Raw genomic sequence first — 25,718 nt, 5'->3', positions numbered from 1 at the left:
CTGTCCCATTAATGAGTATCGAGGCCATGTACCATGGATATGAATACAATGTTGTTCTTGGAAACAAATAAAGGAGAAGCTATTTAAAAAGAATAAAAAAAATTAGATAACAAGTATTTAATACTACAATTGCCATCAAATGGGCCATTGTCAACAACAATGTTTTTCAATATTCAATTTTGTGAAGACATCATCGTCTGCCCTGTGGGCTAAAACACTCTAGGTCGCAGCGTTCCATCTAACCACTTTTAGATTCCGCGACTGATGCCGCTGTCATGGTGGACTCCCGACGGGGTCCCCCGATCGTGTCAATGAACTAGGTTAGCTCGGGGTGTTATATCCAAGCAAATGTGATAAAAAGGGGAGTATGTCTACAGAGCGTGAATACAGATAGGTGAATTGTTCTGTTTTTTGTAGTGAGTAGTACTACATGTTTTTGTGAAACAAGATCTAAGAGAGAACGACGTGACTGGTATTTTCTCAGAGGTAAGTCACAATCTGGGGGCACAGTTTGTATAGCAAATACACTGGTATTGACAATGCTGAAGCATTTAATGCTTTGCCTGTGATGAATCACAGGCAAAACAATAAACGTTAAAAATAAAGAAATTTGCACACACACCGATTTTTAAAATGATCAGAAACTTTAATTTCTTCTTGATCTAATACGTCTATTACTAATAGCCTAATTGCCCACTAGATTTACTTATCTCATATAATACTGTACACACAGATGATATTTGACAATATACAAGGATTGAGAGTAATGTGGCACAAATTTCATTCATTTACATCATATTTGAATGTTGAATTTCTAAAGTTAGAATCATGTTGCCAAGTGTCGGTGCACAAATTTTCACAATTTCTGAATCACAGTGAGTGAAAACATCCAAATATCAGTTATTAGCTATACTCTCAAAGATGTCTCATAATAGTCCAATCAAAAAACATTAATGAAGCAAATGTTTTTGTGAGGATGCAACAATTAAAGAACATATGAAGACATTACAGTGAGAGTACTGACCAACATATAGTGCAGGTTGAATGGAATTTTGTACTGGCAAAGTGCACACTATATAGTATCCACAATTACAATTAATTGAATTTTCTAGCTATGAATTATGTTTTTTGAAAACATCTAGGAAATATTACCATATGCAATATCACTAAGTTACAGCACACTGTAATGACACAATATATACTAGATACATAATAATATTAATTATGTATAATAAAAAACAACTGTTCTTAAATTGAAATGTAAATATCCATACAACAAAAATGTAAATACTAGACAAATAGTGACTATTAAATATTTTGCAAACAAACAATATTGACATCTAAGATAACAAGATATGGAAAGTAGCATTCAATACTCTACTCTAGCTGTAATTCAACTAATACAGAATAGATTAGAATGCAATAGAATATTTGACATAAAATGAAATATACACATTATAACATCTATTGGTACAGGTACATTATACAAATAAAGTTTTGTAAAACACAGATTTCATTCACAAATTTATTCCTAATTCACTAATCTCAGAATGCTCTCATCAAATAAACAAAAAGATGCATTTGATATGCCTTGATGGTTACATTTTTAGTAATGTATGTACTTTGATTCATTACTGATAGTTCTGGTAATACACTTCCTTGCTTCCGGAAGAATTTCTATGAATCTTATCCGTTCAATCGGGAAAACATGCACGGATATCCTAAACTTTGTGATGTGCTGATTCTGTTATTGATAAGTTCTAAATATAGTTCAAATACATATGTCATTTTAATTTTTGTATATGAACATACTTAATTATTTTCTTTTCATTTTGCTATTAAATAACATCAGCAGCTGTCAGTAATCTCTTGTAGAAAAGGATGTTGTTGTTTTCTTCGAATTAACTTTCTGAGAAAAATGCACAATGCACTAAGTAATGACACAATAATTTCTGCTGTAGTGGAATGTTGCTTGTTTTGTGCACACCTAATACCTATTTTACAAAATTTATCTATAAGAGAGATACCAACATGAGTGGATAACTTTACCCCATTACAGAAATATCTGACATATATTACATACATATGTGTATTTCCCTGCACTCTAATTATTGCACTCTATACATCAATCATAAAATACTTTGATATGATTTGAGTCAAAGACATTATTTTGGAAAATAAATAAGTACCCTTTAAATGTCAGTGAGTGTGAAAATGTGAAATCCTAATGCTAACATTAACGACCTGAGAAGAGAACTAATTGTACTGACCTTTCAGATTCCTGATATCCAAAGATATTAATGTATAATATTATTGTAATTTGTATCTTTCAGGCTTTATACAAAGCTAAATATAATTCTGTGGACAATGTGTGTTAACATTAAATTACAGGAAAACAATCACAAGTAGAATATTCAGCCAAATGTTAATTTGTTGGTATCAATGATTTAATAATTAGGTTTGATCACAGAAATAACCACATCACTGTAGGCAGACATGCTCCTCATCACAACACAGTCACAGTCCCGAAAAAAACAATTTCAAATGGAGTGTAATGAGCACAGTCCCACAGTCATTCTGTTTTATGTTTTCACACTAATCAACTGGTGTCACCTGCATTCATCAAAATATTCAAACTAAATTCAGTTTTTATATTTTTCTTTTCAACGAAGAAGACAGTTTTACAACCAGCATTAGAGACTCTCTGAACAGCAATCAAAAACTGACTGAACATATTTTTATGTATTTTTCTATAATTTTTGATTATTTTGAATATATCGGACTCAACCACGTTAGCGTCCACCCCCAGTTTTGCGCAATTTTTATATTCAGGGTCACATTCGGCAAAATGCCCTCCCCTTCAAAGTGCCACTAATTTAAAACTTGGTCTTTGATCTTTGCTTAAGGAATATTGGTAATCATCAAATCATGCAATACATCATGGCGGAAAGTGCTTTTCATTGAGAGTTTGCGTATGATCCAACACATTCGTCAGTGGAGACAATGATGGAGATTTTGACTTTGATTGTGTTCTAACAGCCTCTAATATTTTTAATCTCGTAAATTCGGGTCGTACGTAATTAATATGTAATAAAATGTGCATATTTTTTGTGACAATTTCTGTTTCACAACTAATTTCGTAATTTTATTTTGCCTCAAAGGCGTAATATCCCCTCAATTTGTCACATGGTGAATTCAAATTGTTATTTGCACTATTTTCCAAAGTAGGTGCTTGGGTCAAATCATGATTTTCTGAGTTGAAGACCCTGGGCGTTAATACGGTCGAGTATAGTAATCTGGGTGCTAATACGGTCGAGTACGCTAATCTGGGCGCTAATACAGTCGAGTACGGTAATGTCCTATTTGATCAAGATTTTGAAAAAAAATTATTTTATTTATTTTGTAAAAGGTGACAAAAGTCGATATTTGGTGCTCAAGAAAGTTATAAATATTTAAAGTCCATAATGGCACAAAAAACAGTAAAAACTTTGTTAATAAAATAAAGGAATAGTTTTAAAAAAAATAGTACAACATTGTGGTGTAAATTTAATTGTTTACATTTAAAAAAAAGTTTCTTGAAGTGTGTGAGTTGTTATGCAGCAATATATAGGTGTATTTACATTTATATAATGTCAAAAATATTTTAAAAATCAGTATAAATAGTTTTGTCTCATTTCTATAGAATATGAGATTAAACCTGCGTCTCCACCTCATTGTGTCTTCTTCTTTTACGGCAGCACAATGGCACTAGTAATCGACAGAAGTAAATCAGGATGCAAACCCAACTAGAAACCATTCGTACCCACACTGCCTCTATGGTTCGTACAAGATTTTCTAAGGCAGCTACTTCTGGTCTGTAACGGCAAGATAATAACACATCATACTACCAAATAACACATCATACTACCAAATAACACATCATACTACCAAATAACACATTATACTACCAAATAACACATCATACTACCAAATAATACATCATACTACCAAATAACACATCATACTACCAAATAACACATCATACTACCAAATAACTAAATACATATCAACATGCTCACTATCCAGGTGCAACACACAAATGTCACTGACCTGTACCAATTAGTTAACGTCATCATGATATATATGGAGGCCAGAAAAAATACAAAATGAAAGAATGAATAGCTGTAGACAGTTCCATTGGCTTCATTACGGACCAGCTTCTGTCCACCATTCTCTATAATAAGATCTAAAACGAGATGTTACTCAGTAGAATTATCAGCAAGAAATTTATGCAATTCGTCTGAATGAGGCATACATATGCCTCTCTATTTAAGTAGCCTAGATCATCCATAACTATAGTACTATGTAATCAACATAGACGGTGTATACATGTACATGTACTACATAGACGGTGTATACATGTACATGTACTACATAGACGGTGTATACATGTACATGTACTACATAGACGGTGTATACATGTACATGTACTACATAGACGGTGTATACATGTACATGTACTACATAGACGGTGTATACATGTACATGTACTACATAGACGGTGTATACATGTACATGTACTACATAGACGGTGTATACATGTACATGTACTACATAGACGGTGTATACATGTACATGTACTACATAGACGGTATGTACATATACATGTACTACATAGACGGTGTATACATGTACATGTACTACAAAGACGGTGTATACATGTACATGTACTACATAGACGGTGTATACATGTACATGTACTACATAGACAGTGTATACATGTACATGTACAACATAGACGGTGTATACATGTACATGTACAACATAGACGGTGTATACATGTACATGTACTACATAGACGGTGTATACATGTACATGTACAACATAGACGGTGTATACATGTACATGTACTACATAGACGGTGTATACATGTACATGTACTACATAGACGGTGTATACATGTACATGTACAACGTAGACGGTGTATACATGTACATGTACTACATAGACGGTGTATACATGTACATGTACTACATAGACGGTGTATACATGTACAACATAGACGGTGTATACATGTACATGTACTACATAGACGGTGTATACATGTACATGTACTACATAGACGGTATGTACATATACATGTACTACATAGACGGTGTATACATGTACATGTACTACATAGACGGTGTATACATGTACATGTACTACATAGACGGTGTATACATGTACATGTACAACATAGACGGTGTATACATGTACATGTACTACATAGACGGTGTATACATGTAAATGTACAACATAGACGGTGTATACATGTACATGTACTACTGAATGTAAGGTATAGATGAGGTTCATGATCACTCTCTAAATAATGCATATGAAACTTGGGTATTTCTCGCACCAAGTCCACTGCGAAATAATTCGATTTGGGCTCCGTTGGAAAACTCCTGTTTTCATAAATTAGAATTTTGGGCTAGCTAATATGGCGTGGTGAGGAGCATACAGGCATTTATACGGCCTGGGGGGACGATAGACATGTCAAATAGAGATAAAATAATCACTAATTAAAATACACTAAAATATATTCAAAAATAACAAAGTAGTATAAATAAAACAATTCGAAGGATCTTTACTAAAAAATATATAGTCAAATGTGTAGAGTTAACAGCATAGGGAACGAGGATAAGACAACATGCGAAACACTGAACGTTCACGTGAGCTTGGATGCTATAATAGAACTGATATGATATGTCGTCATAGCAACTAAACCCCAACACGTGAATTCAGTTACACAATGTGGTTTTGCATGGAAACAAACCGCTAAATTATAGTAAAACAAGCCATGCACAGTCTCCGTTAGTTATCAAATTTAAGATATATAGTTTTGTTTACAGTAATATAGCTGGAATATAACCATGTCAAGAATATGATTTTTTAACATTATAATGATTGACATTTGTATCTGATCGTCAAACAAGTACTTGTCCATACATTTGGTATTGAGAAATATTGCTCTGGAACAGCATTCAAAATCAGCCATTTTGAATACATGTATATATATAACATGATGTATAACGAATATATAAAATTTTAATATAATAAGTCAAAGCATTTAAGAGATATGGCTCTAGAAGCCCAATCATTAAAAAAAATGGCCGCCAGTCAGCCATTTTGAATCCAATCTGAAAAATAAAATGTGTTATAAGTTTGAACAAAATTCACGCTTAAATGCAAGAAATGCTTGATATTCGAGGATTTTTTTAGCACAAGCATAGCCACCATTTGGCCACTTTGAAAAGGATCGTCAAACCAATATATCAGTATATCTATGACATGATGTATAATGAATATTTAAAATTTGAACATAATCAGTCAAAACAAGTCAGACATATGGGTCTGGAAACCCATTCATTACAACAAAATGGCCGCCAGACAGCCATTTTGAATCCAATCTGAAAAATAAAATGTGTTATAAGTTTGAACAAAATCCACCCCTAAATGCAAGAAATGCTTGATATTCAAGGACTTTTTAGCACAAAAATAGCCACAATTAGGCCACTTTGAAAAGGATCGTCAAACCAATATATATCTATGACAAGATGTATAATGAATATTTCAAATTTGAACATAATCAGTCAAAACAAGTCGGAGATATGGGTCTAGAAGGCCATTCATTAAAACAAAATGGCCGCCAGTCGGCCATTTTGAATGTTATCTGAAAAACAAAATTATTTTTATGAAGGTCCCATAATGTCTAAATCAAGTTTGAACAAAATTCATTTGTAAACAGCCGAGAAATGGTTGATTTTTATGATTTTTTAGCACAAAAATGGACGCCATTCGACCATCTTGAATCAGATCGTAAAACAAAATGATGTGCATCAAGGTCCTATAATGTCCAACGTATATACAAGGTTTGAAGAAAATCCATCTGTAAACAGCCGGGAAATGCTTGATTTTGATGATTTTTAGCACAAAAATGGCCGCCATACGGCCATCTCGAATCAGATCGTTCAAGAAATTGACGTGCATATGTATAATATCATGTGTGAAGTTTGATTGTGATTGGTCCAGGCATTTCTAAGATACAGGCCCGGACGCATGCACAGACGCACGCACACACGCACGCACGAACACACAGAGGTCAAAACATAAGTCCTCGTTTTCGGACTGCATTCAAGATAGCCGAACGACCAACTCTTTCCAAACTGAAGGGAACTCAGCATATCGTGGACAGATGACGAGTACGAAAGTCTTATCAACCTTGACAAACAAATAGTCGAACAGACGAAAGAAAACGACTTGGAGGCGACTATCACCGAATCTGACGATTACCTGACCAATTACATGAGAAAAAACATCATTTATCTAAGTCACGACCTGATACAAGACCTCGGCAAGCCCTGCAGTCTCAAAATCTCGAAAAGGTTCAAAGGTTTCAGTACCTACACGCTCAATTGTCCAATGAAGCAGCTCGCACTATCGAAGAGTTGACACTAACAAATGAAAACTATGATCACGCAATCGACCTACTTGAACAAAGAAATGGACAGAAACACAAAGTAATAAGTGCCTACATGAAAGCTTTATGGGATATGCCTAAACCATCTGGTGATTTCAACAGCTTACGACACCTTAGAAAGTTATATTCGTGGGCTCAGTTCACTCGGAAAATTCTACTAGTACCTATTGTCATGGAAAAGTTGCCGCCAAATACCCGAAAACAGATTGCGCGTGATCATGGAAATAACGAATGGAATCTACCCAAACTTCGTCAAGCCATTCATAACATCCATGGATGCTCTGCAAGCTGGATTCCCCGCCGATCACCATGACCGCGAATTGTACTCAGAAACCCAGGTAACTGCGGCATTCTACACTGAAAGTGAACCGGTCACTTCACGGTAATCGATCCGAGCGAGACCGACTAAATCTATCGTATGTGCGTACTGCAAAGATGCCCATCCGTCGATACATTGTAAAGTTGTGACTGACTACAATAAACGCCTCGAGATAATAAAACGCGATCGCTTATGTTTCAACTGTCTCGGTAAACACAAAGTTATGGACTGCCAATCTAAATTGAGTTGTTGCGTCTGCAGGAGAAAACATCACACTTCTCTATGTAAGGGAACCTCTACGAGTAACGACACGAGCTCCACTACTCCAGTAACTCAAACACATGTGAACTTTACTACTACCGCGAATACTGCGTTGCATAATGGACCAGTTTTATTGAAAAACGCTGTAACTGAAGTATCCATGGGTCGCGAAACTACAACGGCTACGATATTATTCAACGAAGGGACAACGCGATCTTTCGTAACTACAAACTACAAATGCACAAACTGACAAATGTGAAGTCATTAACTTGGCAACGTTTGGTGATAATGGTTCACGGGCTAGATTGTTTAATGTCTCTACACTTTCAGTACACACCACAGCAGGAGTCTCAATAAAGTCATCTGTTATAGTGTACACCAGTTCGTTGCTTGTTATCCACCCCTGAACCTTATCATAAGAATTATACACAGGTTTCACATACCATTGCACACAGAACACCATATAATGTGAACATGAATTCTTTTCATTTTGAATTCTCTGATTAACTAAAATTCAAAACAATATGTATGAGCCATAGCAGTGCTCACATAAGCAGGAGAGGGTAGAACAGTGGTTTAATTGTCAACCATTTTTTCAGCTCTGAATTAAAAATTTGATTTAATAAATGACTGAGTAAAAAAAGACAACCCACCTCTTGATTCAGATTCACTATCAGGACTGTGTTCTGTATATACAACAAACACAAAACAATGTGTTACCATAGATACAAGTCTAAAGGAACTGTTTATATAGTAATGAAGACATACCAAATATGATTGTCAGAACCTTTTGCCTGGTAAAAATATCGCCCACAGCTCCTTAATTAAAGGTACCCTCAAATACTGGTACTTCTTCCACAGAGCCAACCTGAAAATGGGTGCCCTCCAATACATCTTTCACAGGGCCACTGTGCATGGGGTAACACCTACCTTCTACCCACCTACACCTTCACTACAAAGCACTTCTGTATGTGGATACCCACCTACACCTCCACTTGAAAGCTACTCTGCATAGGCTACCCACTACACCTTCACTACAATGATATCCTGCATAGGGTACCCACTACACCTTCACGACAATGATATCCTGCATAGGGTACCCACTACACCTTCACTACAATGATATCCTGCATAGGGTATCCACTACACCTTCACTACAATGATATCCTGCATAGGGTACCCACTAAACCTTCACTACAATGATATCCTGCATAGGGTATCCACTACACCTTCACTACAATGATATCCTGCATAGGGTACCCACTACACCTTCACTACAATGATATCCTGCATAGGGTACCCACTACACCTTCACTACAATGATATCCTGCATAGGGTATCCACTACACCTTCACTACAATGATATCCTGCATAGGGTACCCACTACACCTTCACTACAATGATATCCTGCATAGGGTATCCACTACACCTTCACTACAATGATATCCTGCATAGGGTACCCACTACACCTTCACTACAATGATATCCTGCATAGGGTACCCACTACACCTTCACTACAATGATATCCTGCATAGGGTATCCACCTACACCTTCACTACAATGATATCCTGCATAGGGTACCCACTACACCTTCACTACAATGATATCCTGCATAGGGTACCCACTACACCTTCACTACAATGATATCCTGCATAGGGTATCCACCTACACCTTCACTACAATGATATCCTGCATAGGGTACCCACTACACCTTCACTACAATGATATCCTGCATAGGGTACCCACTACACCTTCACTACAATGATATCCTGCATAGGGTATCCACTACACCTTCACTACAATGATATCCTGCATAGGGTATCCACTACACCTCGCTACAATGATATCCTGCATAGGGTACCCACTACACCTTCACTACAATGATATCCTGCATGTGGGTATCCACCTACACCTCACTACAATGATATCCTGCATAGGGTACCCACTACACCTTCACTACAATGATATCCTGCATAGGGTACCCACTACACCTTCACTACAATGATATCCTGCATGTGGGTATCCACCTACACCTCTACCTGAAATCTACCCTGCATAGGGTACCACTACACCTTCACTACAATGATATCCTGCATAGGGTACCCACTACACCTTCACTACAATGATATCCTGCATAGGGTACCACTACACCTTCACTACAATGATATCCTGCATGTGGGTATCCACCTACACCTCTACCTGAAATCTACCCTGCATAGGGTACCACTACACCTTCACTACAATGATATCCTGCATAGGGTACCCACTACACCTTCACTACAATGATATCCTGCATAGGGTACCACTACACCTTCACTACAATGATATCCTGCATGTGGGTATCCACCTACACCTCTACCTGAAATCTACCCTGCATAGGGTACCACTACACCTTCACTACAATGATATCCTGCATAGGGTACCCACTACACCTTCACTACAATGATATCCTGCATAGGGTACCACTACACCTTCACTACAATGATATCCTGCATGTGGGTATCCACCTACACCTCTACCTGAAATCTACCCTGCATAGGGTACCACTACACCTTCACTACAATGATATCCTGCATAGGGTACCCACTACACCTTCACTACAATGATATCCTGCATAGGGTACCACTACACCTTCACTACAATGATATCCTGCATAGGGTACCCACTACACCTTCACTACAATGATATCCTGCATAGGGTACCCACCGACACATCCACTACAGCCACCCTCTATAAAGCTTTAATACTGGTACCCTCAAATGCACCATAGGGCATATAAGATGTGAAGTAACTCCTTTTTCCCTGTATAGTCATAAAAAGGTATGACAGATTATTACTTATATCATATTAGTGGGTCAACATAGACTACATTATGACATGTTTTATAAATTGTACACTACTGACTATTTCAAATACCACAATTGTATTATAATCATACACAACTACCACTCACTACACCACAAAATGATGTGTAAGTGCATAGCAAAAATTAATGTAGTAAATTTACACGCACATATATTAGTTCAAATAATGAAATGAAAGTAAGTGAATTACACTACATCTATCCACTCAACTAAACCATTTCCTGTGAAATCAATCTTTTGTAATGTGTGAGTAAATGTGTAAATAACCCACTACTCACTACCAGTCAAGTCACAGTGGTTGACACCCAATGTTGCCAGTGAAGCAGTCAAGTCACTGTGGTTGACACCAAATGTTGTCAGTGAAGCAGTCAAGTCACAGTGGTTGACACCAAATGTTGCCAGTGAAGCAGTCAAGTCACTGTGGCTGACACCAAATGTTGCCAGTGAAGCAGTCAAGTCACAGTGGTTGACACCAAATGATGTCAGTGAAGCAGTAACGTCACAGTGGTTGACACCAAATGTTGCCAGTGAAGCAGTCAAGTCACAGTGGTTGACACCAAATGTCAGTGCAGTCAAGTCGCAGTGGTTGACACCAAATGTTGTCAGTGAAACAGTCAAGTCACAGTGGTTGACACAAAATGTTGTCAGTGAAGCAGTCAAGCCACAGTGGTTGAGACCAAATGTTGTCAGTGAAGCAGTCAAGTCACAGTGGTTGACACCAAATGTTGTCAGTGAAGCAGTCAAGCCACAGTGGTTGAGACCAAATGTTGTCAGTGAAGCAGTCAAGTCGCAGTGGTTGACACCAAATGTTGTCAGTGAAACAGTCAAATTAGTGTTGACACCAAATGTTGTCAGTGAAGCAGTCAAGTCACAGTGGTTGACACGAAATGTTGTCAGTGAAGTAGTCAAGTCAGTGGTTGACACCAAATGTTGTCAGTGAAACAGTCAAGTCGCAGTGGTTAACACAAAATGTTGTCAGTGAAACAGTCAAGTCGCAGTGGTTGACACCAAATGTTGTCAGTGAAACAGTCAAGTCACAGTGGTTGACACCAAATGTTGTCAGCGAAACAGACAAATCAGTGGTTGACACCAAATGTTGTTAGTGAAGCAGTCAAGTCGCAGTGGTTGACACCAAATGTTGTCAGTGCAGTCAAGTTGCAGTGGTTGACACCAAATGTTGTTAGTGAAGCAGTCAAGTCGCAGTGGTTGACACCAAATGTTGTCAGTGAAGCAGTCAAGTCACAGTGGTTGACACCAAATGATGTCAGTGAAGCAGTCAAGTCACAGTGGTTGACACCAAATGTTGTCAGTGAAGCAGTCAAATCACAGTGGTTGACACAAAATGTCAGTGCAGTCAAGTCGCAGTGGTTGACACCAAATGTTGTCAGTGAAACAGTCAAGTCACAGTGGTTGACACAAAATGTTGTCAGTGAAGCAGTCAAGCCACAGTGGTTGAGACCAAATGTTGTCAGTGAAGCTGTCAAGTCACAGTGGTTGACACCAAATGTTGTCAGTGAAGCAGTCAAGCCACAGTGGTTGAGACCAAATGTTGTCAGTGAAGCAGTCAAGTCTCAGTGGTTGACACAAAATGTTGTCAGTGAAACAGTCAAGTCGCAGTGGTTGACACCAAATGTTGTCAGTGAAACAGTCAAATTAGTGTTGACACCAAATGTTGTCAGTGAAGCAGTCAAGTCACAGTGGTTGACACGAAATGTTGTCAGTGAAACAGTCAAGTCACAGTGGTTGACACCAAATGTTGTCAGTGAAACAGTCAAGTCGCAGTGGTTAACACAAAATGTTGTCAGTGAAACAGTCAAGTCGCAGTGGTTGACACCAAATGTTGTCAGTGAAACAGTCAAGTCACAGTGGTTGACACCAAATGTTGTCAGCGAAACAGACAAATCAGTGGTTGACACCAAATGTTGTTAGTGAAGCAGTCAAGTCACAGTGGTTGACACCAAATGTTGTCAGTGCAGTCAAGTTGCAGTGGTTGACACCAAATGTTGTTAGTGAAGCAGTCAAGTCGCAGTGGTTGACACCAAATGTTGTCAGTGAAGCAGTCAAGTCACAGTGGTTGACACCAAATGATGTCAGTGAAACAGTCAAGTCACAGTGGTTGACACCAAATGTTGTCAGTGAAGCAGTCAAGTCACAGTGGTTGACACCAAATGATGTCAGTGAAGCAGTCAAGTCACAGTGGTTGACACCAGATATTGTCAGTGAAATAGTCAAGTCGCAGTGGTTGACACAAAATGTTGTCAGTGCAGTCAAGTCACAGTGGTTGACACCAAATGTTGTCAGTGAAGTAGTCAAGTCACAGTGGTTGACACCAAATGTTGTCAGTGAAGCAATCAAGTCACAGTGGTTGACACCAAATGTTGTCAGTGAAGTAGTCAAGTCACAGTGGTTGACACCAAATGTTGTCAGTGAAGCAGTCAAGTCGCAGTGGTTGACACCAATTGTTGTCAGTGAAGCAGTCAAGTCACAGTGGTTGACACCAAATGTTGTCAGTGCAGTCAAGTCACAGTGGTTGACACCAAATGTTGTCAGTGAAGTAGTCAAGTCACAGTGGTTGACACCAAATGTTGTCAGTGAAGCAGTCAAGTCGCAGTGGTTGACACCAGATATTGTCAGTGAAGCAGTCAAGTCACAGTGGTTGACACAAAATGTTGTCAGTGAAACAGTCAAGTCGCAGTGGTTGACACAAAATGTTGTCAGTGAAACAGTCAAGTCACAGTGGTTGACACCAAATGTTGTCAGTGAAACAGTCAAGTCGCAGTGGTTGACACAAAATGTTGTCAGTGAAACAGTCAAGTCGCAGTGGTTGACACCAAATGTTGTCAGTGAAACAGTCAAGTCACAGTGGTTGACACAAAATGTTGTCAGTGAAGCAGTCAAGTCGCAGTGGTTGACACCAAATGTTGTCAGTGAAGCAGTCAAGTCACAGTGGTTGACACCAAATGTTGTCAGTGCAGTCAAGTCACAGTGGTTGACACCAAATGTTGTCAGTGAAGCAGTCAAGTCGCAGTGGTTGACACCAGATATTGTCAGTGAAGTAGTCAAGTCACAGTGGTTGACACCAAATGTTGTCAGTGAAACAGTCAAGTCGCAGTGGTTGACACAAAATGTTGTCAGTGAAACAGTCAAGTCGCAGTGGTTGACACCAAATGTTGTCAGTGAAACAGTCAAGTCACAGTGGTTGACACCAAATGTTGTCAGTGAAGCAGTCAAGTCACAGTGGTTGACACCAAATGTTGTCAGTGCAGTCAAGCCACAGTGGTTGACACCAAATGTTGCCAGTGAAGAAGTCAAGCCACAGTGGTTGACACCAAATGTTGTCAGTGAAGCAGTTAAGTCACAGTGGTTGACACCAAATGATGTCAGTGAAGCAGTCAAGTCGCAGTGGTTGACACCAAATGTTGTCAGTGAAAAAGTCAAGTCACAGTGGTTGACACCAAATGTTGTCAGTGAAACAGTCAAGTCACAGTGGTTGACACAAAATGTTGTCAGTGAAGCAGTCAAGTCACAGTGGTTGACACCAAATGTTGTTAGTGAAGCAGTTAAGTCGCAGTGGTTAACACCAAATGTTGTTAGTGAAACAGTCAAGTCGCAGTGGTTGACACAAAATGTCGTCAGTGAAGCAGTCAAGTCGCAGTGGTTGACACCAAAATGTTGTCAGTGAAGCAGTCAAGTCGCAGTGGTTGACACCAAATGTTGTTAGTGAAGCAGTCAAGTCACAGTGGTTGACACCAAATGTTGTCAGTGAAGCAGTCAAGTCACAGTGGTTGACACCAAAAGTTGTCAGTGAAGCAGTCAAGTCACAGTGGTTGACACCAAATGTCAGTGCAGTCAAGTCGTAGTGGTTGACACAAAATGTTGCCAGTGAAGCAGTCAAATCGCAGTGGTTGACACCAAATGTTGTTAGTGAAACAGTCAAGTCGCAGTGGTTGACACAAAATGTTGTCAGTGAAGCAGTCAAGTCGCAGTGGTTGACACCAAATGTTGTTAGTGAAGCAGTCAAGTCGCAGTGGTTGACACCAAATGTTGTTAGTGAAACAGTCAAGTCGCAGTGGTTGACACCAAATGTTGTTAGTGAAGCAGTCAAGTCGCAGTGGTTGACACAAAATGTTGTCAGTGCAGTCAAGTCGCAGTGGTTGACACGAAATGTTGTTAGTGAAGCAGTCAAGTCGCAGTGGTTGACACCCAATGTTGCCAATGAAGCAGTCAAGTCACAGTGGCTGACACCAAATGTTGTCAGTGAAGCAGTCAAGTCACAGTGGTTGACACCAAATGTTGTCAGTGAAGCAGTCAAGTCACAGTGGTTGACACCAAATGTTGTCAGTGAAACAGTCAAGTCACAGTGGTTGACACCAAATGTTGTCAGTGCAGTCAAGTCGCAGTGGTTGACACCAAATGTTGTCAGTGAAGCAGTCAAGTAACAGTGGTTGACACCAAATGATGTCAGTGAAGCAGTCAAGTCACAGTGGTTGACACCAAATGTTGTCAGTGAAGCAGTCAAGCCACAGTGGTTGACACCAAATGTTGTCAGTGAAACAGTCAAGCCACAGTGGTTGACACCAAATGTTGTCAGTGAAACAGTCAAGCCACAGTGGTTGACACCAAATGTTGTCAGTGAAGCAGTCAAGCCACAGTGGTTGACACCAAATGTTGTCAGTGAAGCAGTCAAGCCACAGTGGTTGATACCAAATGTTGTCAGTGAAGCTGTCATGTCACAGTGGTTGACACCAAATGTTGTTAGAGCATTGGTATGCATCAAATGCATTGGTATGCTCAAACTGCAAACACAATCTAAACATCAAATGCAACTCCTTAGCTCACATTACAAACAGAAACTACACATTATTTATAACTCCCTAGCTCAAATTTTAAAAACAATCCACACATGAGACATCTAAGCTCACATTCCAAACAGAAATTTATTAGTAATTAAATATTATTGTAACTTAATTATTACCCTGTTTTCGTTTCTTCCTTTTCTTATGTCTTCTGTCTTTGTTTTTTGATCCTTTAGGCTCCTTGAAATGAGATTGCAAGAATGATTAAATACAAGTCTTACTGCACATCATCCAATCAGAATTCAAAACTGACACCTTTAGCCAACTTGTCATTAATAGATAGTGTTCTAACTAACATGCCTTTAATAGTAAACACCTATCATTAACAGTTACCACCCCAACTAGTCTTCAATAAGAAACTTGATATGATCAAAACATGATATATACATGTATTAGATATAATTTGTTAATTGTTGTCCTAAGTAACTATTTAAAACAGCTAGATGTTTTGAGCAATGGCTCTTTATCGATAACATGAAAACATTGATTAGGACACTATGTATGATAAAATCAAAAATAATCTAGCTTTGTCTCAAACTAAATTGTCATGAACATGGTAAGCCTTTTATTTCTTTTAATAACCATGGTGATATACTATCCTCACTAGTCACAGAGACACCCGAAACAAATCACTATGAACTCACAGTATGTCCTGAAAGCCCAATAGATGGTGCATTTCTTTTAGTGGGAGTTTTACCTCCAAATTTGTGAGAACCACTGGTGGTGCGAATACTGCAACACAAAATAAACAAATATAACAGCAAAGGAAAACATAACACAACAAGACTGAGTAAAAATTGAACTGTAGATAAAAATAAGACAAACAGCAGAAATTAACAAGCTTGTGCAAGAAAAATGCAACCCACATATTATAAGGATCTCAAAATAATTTTTCTATATTATTAGTTATACAAATTAGCTAATTAGTATGCAAGATCACATCAAAATAAACACAGAACACTCAAACATATAATGCAAATCTGGCAATTTCCCCCATTCTGACTGAAGTTCTATGACAATAAAATCACATCATGTTCAATATGTTCAAAGAGGCATACAATAGGTCGGATAAACACTGGACACTGAATGATGAAATTATGTGTTAGGAATATGTCTGAGCAGCACTTTAGTTTTGATCCTCTAATTGCCAGAATATTAACTCTAAATTAAACATGGATGAATGTAGTAATAAGAGACTTGGACATCAGAAACTATCACAGACAAACAATGGTATTTAAAATGAATTGCAATACTTTAATGGTTATACAAAATAACACTATGAACATCAATCGGTTGAATAAATATGAAAAGTACACACCAATGTCTAGTTTCCTGGAGTGTGTCTGCGTTGTCACTTTGAGGTGCCCTACTAGGTCAACTTGTGTCTGTGTTGTCACTTTGAGGTGCTCTACTAAGTCACCTTGTGTGTGCGTTGTCACTTTGAGGTGCTCTACTAAGTCACCTTGTGTCTGCATTGTCACTTTGAGGTGCTCTACTAAGTCACCTTGTGTCTGCATTGTCACTTTGAGGTGCTCTACTAAGTCACCTTGTGTCTGCATTGTCACTTTGAGGTGCTCTACTAAGTCACCTTGTGTCTGCATTGTCACTTTGAGGTGCTCTACTAAGTCACCTTGTGTCTGCATTGTCACTTTGAGGTGGCATACTAAGTCGCCTTGTGTCTGCGTTGTCACTTTGAGGTGCTCTACTACAGTGTAGGTCACCTTGTGTCTGCGTCTTCACTTTGAGGTGCCCTACTAGGTCACTTTGTGTCTGCGTTGTCACTTTGAGGTGCCCTACTAGGTCACTTTGTGTCTGCCCTGTTTTCACTTGAATGCTATGTGTCACTAGGCAGATTTTATGCCAAGTAAGAAAAGTTGTTCAATGTAATTTTCTCAAATATAAAAAGCCATAAGATGTGTACTTAAAATAAATTTGATACATTTTACACAGTGTGGCTTTCATGAGAACAGAGCAACACGCCAAGTCATGACATAGTTGAGGCAACACTAACACACTCCAGTGATGCATACAATGATTTCTTTTTGCACATTAATGCAATATATATAATTGTGGATGCATTTTGAATATCATTGAATAATTATAACAAAATAGCACATTGCTTTACATCTGTTGATTTCAGTATTTGTAAAAGCACAATTCATTAATATTTTAGGATTTACTAAATTTACTGTTCAGGTATAATAATGTAAAATCAGAGTCCATTATAAGAAATCAATGCACAATAAAGACAAGTTTTGCTGTATACTGTAACCATGCAATGGTATGATATCTTACATGTTGTGGGGAGTCTACAAGGCTTGTTGTAGTCACTCCACTGTTAGCTCTAGTTAGGAATTCAGCAGTTCGACCACTGGATGCAGAAAAAACAAATTAGTAGAAAATTTAAATATTGGATTTACAATTGACAGTAAAGTTTTGTTTTGATATGAATATATAGCATTTAAATTAATCCAGTCATTGAGGCATATTGTAATTTGGATGAAAAACTATTGGCTTCACACCACAATTATTATCTGAATCAAGAGATGGAATTAACAATGAATGTAATATGTAAGGGATGAAATGCTTGCATTTCAAACTTACAGACTTATATGTTTGAAGTAATCTCTAATGGAACAGTTGCAAGACAAGGTTCAGTTAATCTGCAAGTTATAAGTACAGTATCAGGAAAGACAAGAACTTTTTGATTTGTATACTTGTCATAATTTCTGCTTCATGCAGTTTAATCAGCGCCCTCTATAAATTTGATCGTTTATAAACTGCTGCCAATTATTGCACTAATCTGTTGGTGATCCGCTCCGCTAGGATTGCCCTTATAATCACTTTTGTCGTTTTGTGTGTGTGTGTGTCTGTGTGTGTACATTTCCAGTGTTCACTATTATTTCTTCTGTGATTTTTTTGGCTTGGCCGATTTCGTTCAAACTTGGCAGGTAGGTCACACCTTAACCCTAGTTATAAGGAAAAATCTGAAAAATTGTTTTGGCCCACCGTTGCCATAGCAACAGCCAAAAAACTGATTTTTGGATAGCTTCGCGCCAAATGTATCTCCTCCTACAAATTTGGGATAAAACACTTCAGACATAGCTCATTCTACTCAGCTTGAGTGTGGGCACAAATTTACCATTTGAATTTTTGATATCTGTTTTCATTACCGAGAAATTTGACCCTAAAGTTATGGTAACTTTTCACCAGCAACGGCTTTTACCTCCTCTGTGATTGTTTCGGCCGGTTTTGTTCATACTTCACAGGTAGGTCGTGCCATCACTAATTGGAAAACAATCCTGGCCCACCATTGCCATTGCAACATCCAAAAACTGATTTTTGAATACTTTCGCCCCAAATGTATTACCTCCTACCAGTTTTATCGGTGTCGCTGGGTGTATATGATAAAGGGAAGTTGTGCAACCAAATTTGCCGAGTTCGCAGTTTTTCGCCAATAAAAAAATAACTAAGGCAACAACTCACGGTTTTTCAGCATTTTTGTAATAAAGACATTATTCTCCATCAATAATCCGCCCAAAACAGGAACATTTCTACTAATTCTTGTGTTTTTTCGACGTTTTTCGAAAAACCTGCGATTAGGCTGTGAAAGTAGAACATTTCGGAGGGGGCGAAATGGAAGAGCCATATTTAACGCGTAAAAATAGAACGCGTATTTTGACCTCTATGCGGTCGTCGCCAAAGAGCCCCGCGTCCATCGCCTGGCAATGCTCTTCCGTTTCACCAGTTGCGTTTTTTTGGCTAAAATTTGGGCAGTACTGTCAGTCACGAAAATTGATGAATAAATTAATACACATAAAATATGAATCACGGGCTAATTCAATGGTCACCGAACACTCCACTGTGGCAAGATAGTAGCGTACTGTATATTTGACCCAGATTTGACAAGCATGGTACAGTTTTTTGCGCGTGTCCGTAATAACGCGCACAAAGGATTGTGGGACAGAGTCCTTTATTTGCTGGCATTCTTGACTTTTGACTGCAGTTCTTTTTTATATTTTAGAGTAAATGCTTTTTATATGCTCTTAGGTTTCGTAATATCCGTCTGAAATTCTGGACTGTGGTCATATTTTTCGATTAGGAGTCGTATATTTAAATAACTCACCGTGACTAATGTTTTGCATTATGAAGTATATTTTTATGAAGGTCAACACACTGTACTTTAGGTAAATATTTACCATCTCGTTATTTCATTATTTTGCTTTCCAGCATTTACAGGAAACGCTTCATTCTAGAAAATGCTATCGCAAAACTGTTGGAAATAATAAATGTAACAGCAGAATACGTCCTAGCACAGTCACTCGACTAGGAGAGTGATTGTGGTCCTAGTAATAAACTAAGTGACTTCCAAAAACTGAATGGTGTTTGCGAACTTCGTATTAGTTATAAACCGACGTTAGCTTCACGTTTATGTCACACCATGGAAACAGCCAAAAACATGGTGCTTGTTTTTGAGCGGAGCGGATCGCCAACCAGCCTACCGGCTTGTATCTGTATTATGCACTGGATTTTGCTTTTGTAGGTAAAGGTCATGTGGCAGAAACGCTTGAGCTTGAGAAGACGCGTAAAGCCATATGACCAAGGGCAACATAAGCTGTATTCAGTCCATAAAGGCACGTTTTATTATAACCTTACAGTTATGTAATTACAATTTAGAATGAAGTGTTTTGTTTTGATCAATGGAAACACGCTGGTTCAGGCGTGATACAGGAAACTATAATTGCCCTAATGTGACACACACCTTCCCATAGCATTACAAGGCTGGACAATACTAGATATATGATAGTGTTTTTCAAAAGCAAAAAATTGCATAACGATAGTGACCAACATTACTGAGCACCATTACCAGATTCTTTTGTTATTATTCCCTATAGACTTACTTCCATTTTTCTTTGTTTATACTGAATCCACATCCAGATAAGAGACACAATTTATCCTACTAAGGTACCCTTCATAAATGTTGCTTCACTAAGGAATTAATTTTTTGACACACCTAGTACCCTTTATAAATGTTATTTCACTAGGGATTTCATTTTTTAGACACACCTAGGTACCCTTTTAAAAACATTTTTTTTTTAAAGTTTTTTGTGCCAGGCGACAGTTCTGGACATTGAGTGTCACTGTTGTCTCTCCAAACTTTCTTTTTAAGTGCTAGTGCTGAATTTTGCCATATAAGTCATATTCATGTTTGGGATTACATGACAGGGCTGTGTGACCATTTCCCTATCAAATGGCAATTTCAATGTGCTATCCTGGCATCAACCAGGCTCGGTCCAACACAAGCACCTTAACCAAGGTTCCACCAAAGGCGCATTCGTTTAGTGAATAAATCTTGGTCAGTGGAATTGGCTTTCCCATTGAGTCTGTGGCACACTCACCCAAGGTAGGGGTTGACCCTTTTGATGTTCCACTATGCTACCAGTGACCGGTTATAAACATTATTTCACAAGAAAGTTTTTTAGATTTTTTAAATACACATTTTTACTGTAGTTAAAAACAAAATTTGTTTCTTTTTTTTTCCAATATTATATTTTTTTTGTTCAGTTGTTATTAATTTATAACCTATGCTTGTTCACTAGTTAATTAACTCTTTTAAATTTGCTCTGTTTATTATTTTCATTCTTCATATGACCTCATTAATATGCATAAACTGTAATATCTTAAGCACTGTTGCAGGTAGCAACATGCAATCAGTACTATTGTGAAGAGAAGTGACAAGTGATATGACTGAAATATTAGATGACCATATATGGTTATGTGACTTTATTAATATGCATAACTATTATTCCAAGCATTGTTATATTGAAGGCATTGGACAAGAGGCATGACCATACATGATTATAGGATCTCATTTACTATGCTAACACATTCACAGAAATTAGAGCATGCACAACAAACTGTAATGTATATTTCACATTTAGCCATGATGATGCGAAGCCGGTCATTGCTGCTATATATTTATCAAATATTTGTTGCTTTATTACCTAATTAATATATTTTATATCCTGCGAGAACCAAACCCGTACCAGACATGGTAGGCTTACCTTGCATATATTACACTAATGAAGAGGAATACAGCAGCAAATGATGCAGTGACAAGTTCCATATACTGGCCAGTAAATGATGTTGCCGAAGGAACACAGGAAGTGATTTCCTCAATAGAAATTGTCTGATTACTTGTGCTATTGAAACCAACTGTAATATGTTCTGTAAGAAATAAACAATACAAGATGACCACAAATATAACATTTCTTTTGCCACAAAATGTCATCTGGCATACTGAATGTTACCCTCCCCTTTTACTCACCAATGTCAACAGACCTACTGGACATTACCCTCCCCTTTTATTTACCAATGTCATCTGACATACTGGACAGTACCTCCCCTTTTACTCATCAATGTCATCTGGAATACTGAATGTTACCCTCCCCTTTTACTCACCAGTGTCAACAGACCTACTGGACATTACCCTCCTCTTTTATTTACCAATGTCATCTGACATACTGGACAGTACCTCCCCTTTTACTCATCAATGTCATCTGGAATACTGAATGTTACCCTCCCCTTTTACTCACCAATGTCAACAAACCTACTGGACATTACCCTCCCCTTTTATTTACCAATGTCATCAGACATACTGGACAGTACCTCCCCTTTTACTCATCAATGTCATCTGGAATACTGAATGTTACCCTCCCCTTTTACTCACAAATGTCAACAGACCTACTGGACATTACCCTCCCCTTTTACTCACCAATGTCATCTGGCATACTGGATGCTGCAGCAAATGTTAGATACATCATATAGACTGAGACAATTCCTACTTGTAGTAAGTTAGATTTTGGTTGAACTGAAAGAACATGTGATAGTGCACACTGTTACATTGTACATATCTACAAAATAGACACAGGAAAAATATATATTTATATTTATATCAGAAATTGAATGCAGACATATTCATGAAATTGTACAGTAAAGTGTAATGCAGTGAAAAGCTCATTATATTACATGTAGATATTAAATTGTTGTCACAACACATAGTGTGTACTCACCCTTTTGTATTGGTGGAAGTACTGTCAAGAATGTCATCACAACACATAGTATACCATTAGCAGAGATAAATACTTTTGTGAGGTAGCATCCCTCTATGTGTCTTGTGAAATAAATTACAAGGAAAACAAACCCAGCAATGGCCACTCCGAATATTATAATGGTGATTACCACAAGTGCTGAAAATAAAAAATATTTATTTATTATTGTGTGGGATTGTAAATGATTTTATTTTGAACACTACTGTAAAAGGGTCAATTATTCACTAGGTTTTAATTTTGCTTATTTCGCTGACTAGAAAATGCGCTAAATTAAAACCCAGTGAATATGTGAAATTTAGCATAGAACACATTATCTAAATGATAAAACCGTGAATTTATAGAAGATGCCACTGAAGATGCCTGATATGTTGAAACCCAGTGAAAATTAATCATTTCACAGTACTTAAGTACATGTAGCTGAATAAAATATATCCCATAATGCATTGTTGTTGTTAAAACCAAAATGGTAGGCAGAGCTACCACTGATGTGCAGATTTCACACAATAATTACAATTTGCAGCATTATATACTAAATATTTCAAATAAGACAAGTTTGCCGAATCCCAAGTGGCAGTCTGAAGTTGTATTTGAACTTTTGTACATCCAGATTGGCTCTATATCTACGAATAAGTCTTTTATAATGACTTTAATTGAGTAGGAAATAGGTGTCATAAAAACAGAAAAATACATTATTTTAAAACATTCTTCAAATTTAGATTATTTATTTCAACTGCACATTGGGTCTGTTTACATGTACGTCCAGCAAATGCCCCATTTTGTATCCACCTTGTGCTAAGAGCAGTCATCACATGATGTGATACAATTACTGATTTCTCCTTTCAATAGCGACAGACAAATATGTATTATGTGAACATTTCTGGAACAATTTAGTCACATTTGTCAAGTTAGATGACACAGATATGATAAATAGTGATCATAATCAGAAAATATGCCAATATTTAGTATTTTTAAAATAAATAGACTATGGTGAAAGATGTACTGTACTTTCGTTGCTCAAACCTTTTTTTAAATAAAAGATGCTAATAAGCAATATTGGGTGAACTTACCAAGGTACCAGCACTTGTTCTTATCCGCTCGTTTGGACCTGAGTTTTAACAAAATAATAATTGATATACATATGATATGATTGTGTTGTTGTGTACTCATGAATCAAGATATTATTGTAATAAATCTTACTTGTTACTATTATGTATTCATCAATTAACACTGGAATTTACTTTATTTTACCCAACTAGGAATTTACATTGGATACAAATTATCTCCTTTTACAGTCATATCTAGGATTTAAAATGGCAATCCCTAAATATAGATTTGAAGTTTTAAAATGCACTAAATTAATATTGTGATTAAGATGAAGAGTTGGTTGTGTATACTGTACAACAAAATGAATAACAAGACATTTCTTTTCTTTAAATTGAGTTTTAATACAAATTTAAGAACTGGCCCAAATTTTAAATCCTAAAATTAATTTATATTGATTGCATTTGAAATAGACTAGAGTATGAGGTCTCAACTCCAGTGACATCCTGAGGTAGAATATCTGATTTAAACTCACCAGTTTTGATTCCAAGAATACGCAAATTCCACAAGCAGGACCAGCTGTATTATAATAAAGACAAATCCTGCCACAAACCCAAAATACATAACAATTATGGCCCACTTATCTTCATGTGGAACAAAAAATGCACCAATACAAAGGCAGAGTAAAATGAGAAATTTAAATAACCAATACCTAAAAAAAACAAAAAAAATTTTTTAGCAATCTGCACATCAATTCATATAATCTGGAAGATAAATCAGAAATTTGTTGCACCCTTACAACAAAATTTTATGATATTTTTATAATATAATGAACATTGTTTAAATCACTCATATATATGAACATTGTTTAAATCACACATATAAAATGAACATTGTTTAAATCACACATATGAAATGAACATTGTTTAAATCACACATATAAAATGAACATTGTTTAAATCACGCATATAAAATGAACATTGTTTAAATCACACATATAAAATGAACATTGTTTAAATCACACATATAAAATGAACATTGTTTAAATCACACATATAAAATGAACATTGTTTAAATCACGCATATGAAATGAACATTGTTTAAATCACACATATGAAATGAACATTGTTTAATTCACACATAAAATGTACATTGTTTAAATCACACATATAAAATGAACATTGTTTAAATCACATTTGAAACTTTGGCGAGACAATTACAAATGACGTAGAATACTCATATATCAATTTTATTTGATTTGATGGCCTCTTAGAAAGCTTTAATACGTCAACAAAAACAAGACGTGAATGTCACAGTCCCCGTTATTTGATTATAAAGTAGTACAAGAAACATCTGCATACAGGTGAATGAATATGTACTCTATGTGGACACAACTCATGAATCAATGCTGTATTGGGCCATTCCAGTTTATATCTGCACCCCCCCCCCTGTTGATGAGCTTGTGTGTTTACTTCATACAGGGTATAATTTCCATGGTTGTATAAGTCATACAAAGTTTTATTTCCAAATCACCATTCACCATACAGAATTGGAAATCCAAAACTATAGTTCCTACTTATGGTGTTGATGAGTTCCTTTGTGCCACCATACAGAATAGGATTTCCAAATATAACCCTCATATGCTAATTTACTAAGTTCAAAATTTGATATTTGACAATGGAAATCCAAACTAGTCCTGATTCATGGTATTGATGAGTCGTGCCACCATCCTTATCTAATTTCAGTAATAACTATTTCATACTG

The 25,718-nt window shown here is 37.1% G+C and overlaps 1 protein-coding gene across 2 annotated transcripts in view; it reads right to left on the bottom strand.

Annotated features, from left to right (window-relative positions):
* Nucleotides 1-625: 625 nt before the first annotated feature.
* The window catches only part of LOC102800696 (serine incorporator 5-like), a 56,331-nt gene continuing 31,238 nt past the window's right edge, over nt 626-25,718 (bottom strand). The window contains exons 4-13 of one of the 2 annotated variants that reach the window (XM_085506859.1): nt 24,490-24,666; nt 23,981-24,018; nt 22,875-23,051; nt 22,577-22,672; nt 21,867-22,029; nt 18,097-18,172; nt 15,921-15,981; nt 8,735-8,767; nt 4,090-4,225; nt 626-3,854 (exon numbers count right to left, since the gene is read on the bottom strand). In XM_085506859.1, coding sequence (XP_085362985.1) covers nt 3,692-3,854; nt 4,090-4,225; nt 8,735-8,767; nt 15,921-15,981; nt 18,097-18,172; nt 21,867-22,029; nt 22,577-22,672; nt 22,875-23,051; nt 23,981-24,018; nt 24,490-24,666 — 1,120 coding nt within the window. In that variant the 3' untranslated portion in view covers nt 626-3,691. Of the gene's footprint in view, nt 3,855-4,089; nt 4,226-8,734; nt 8,768-15,920; nt 15,982-16,445; nt 16,534-18,096; nt 18,173-21,866; nt 22,030-22,576; nt 22,673-22,874; nt 23,052-23,980; nt 24,019-24,489; nt 24,667-25,718 lie in introns of both variants that reach the window. The other variant, XM_085506858.1, reaches the window with a different exon arrangement.

This window comes from Saccoglossus kowalevskii, chromosome 13, assembly GCF_978046115.1.
Source record: "Saccoglossus kowalevskii chromosome 13, keSacKowa6.1, whole genome shotgun sequence".
NCBI lineage: Eukaryota > Metazoa > Hemichordata > Enteropneusta > Harrimaniidae > Saccoglossus > Saccoglossus kowalevskii.
Note: the sequence above shows the minus strand (reverse complement) of the source record. Positions and strands in the feature narration are given on the sequence as shown.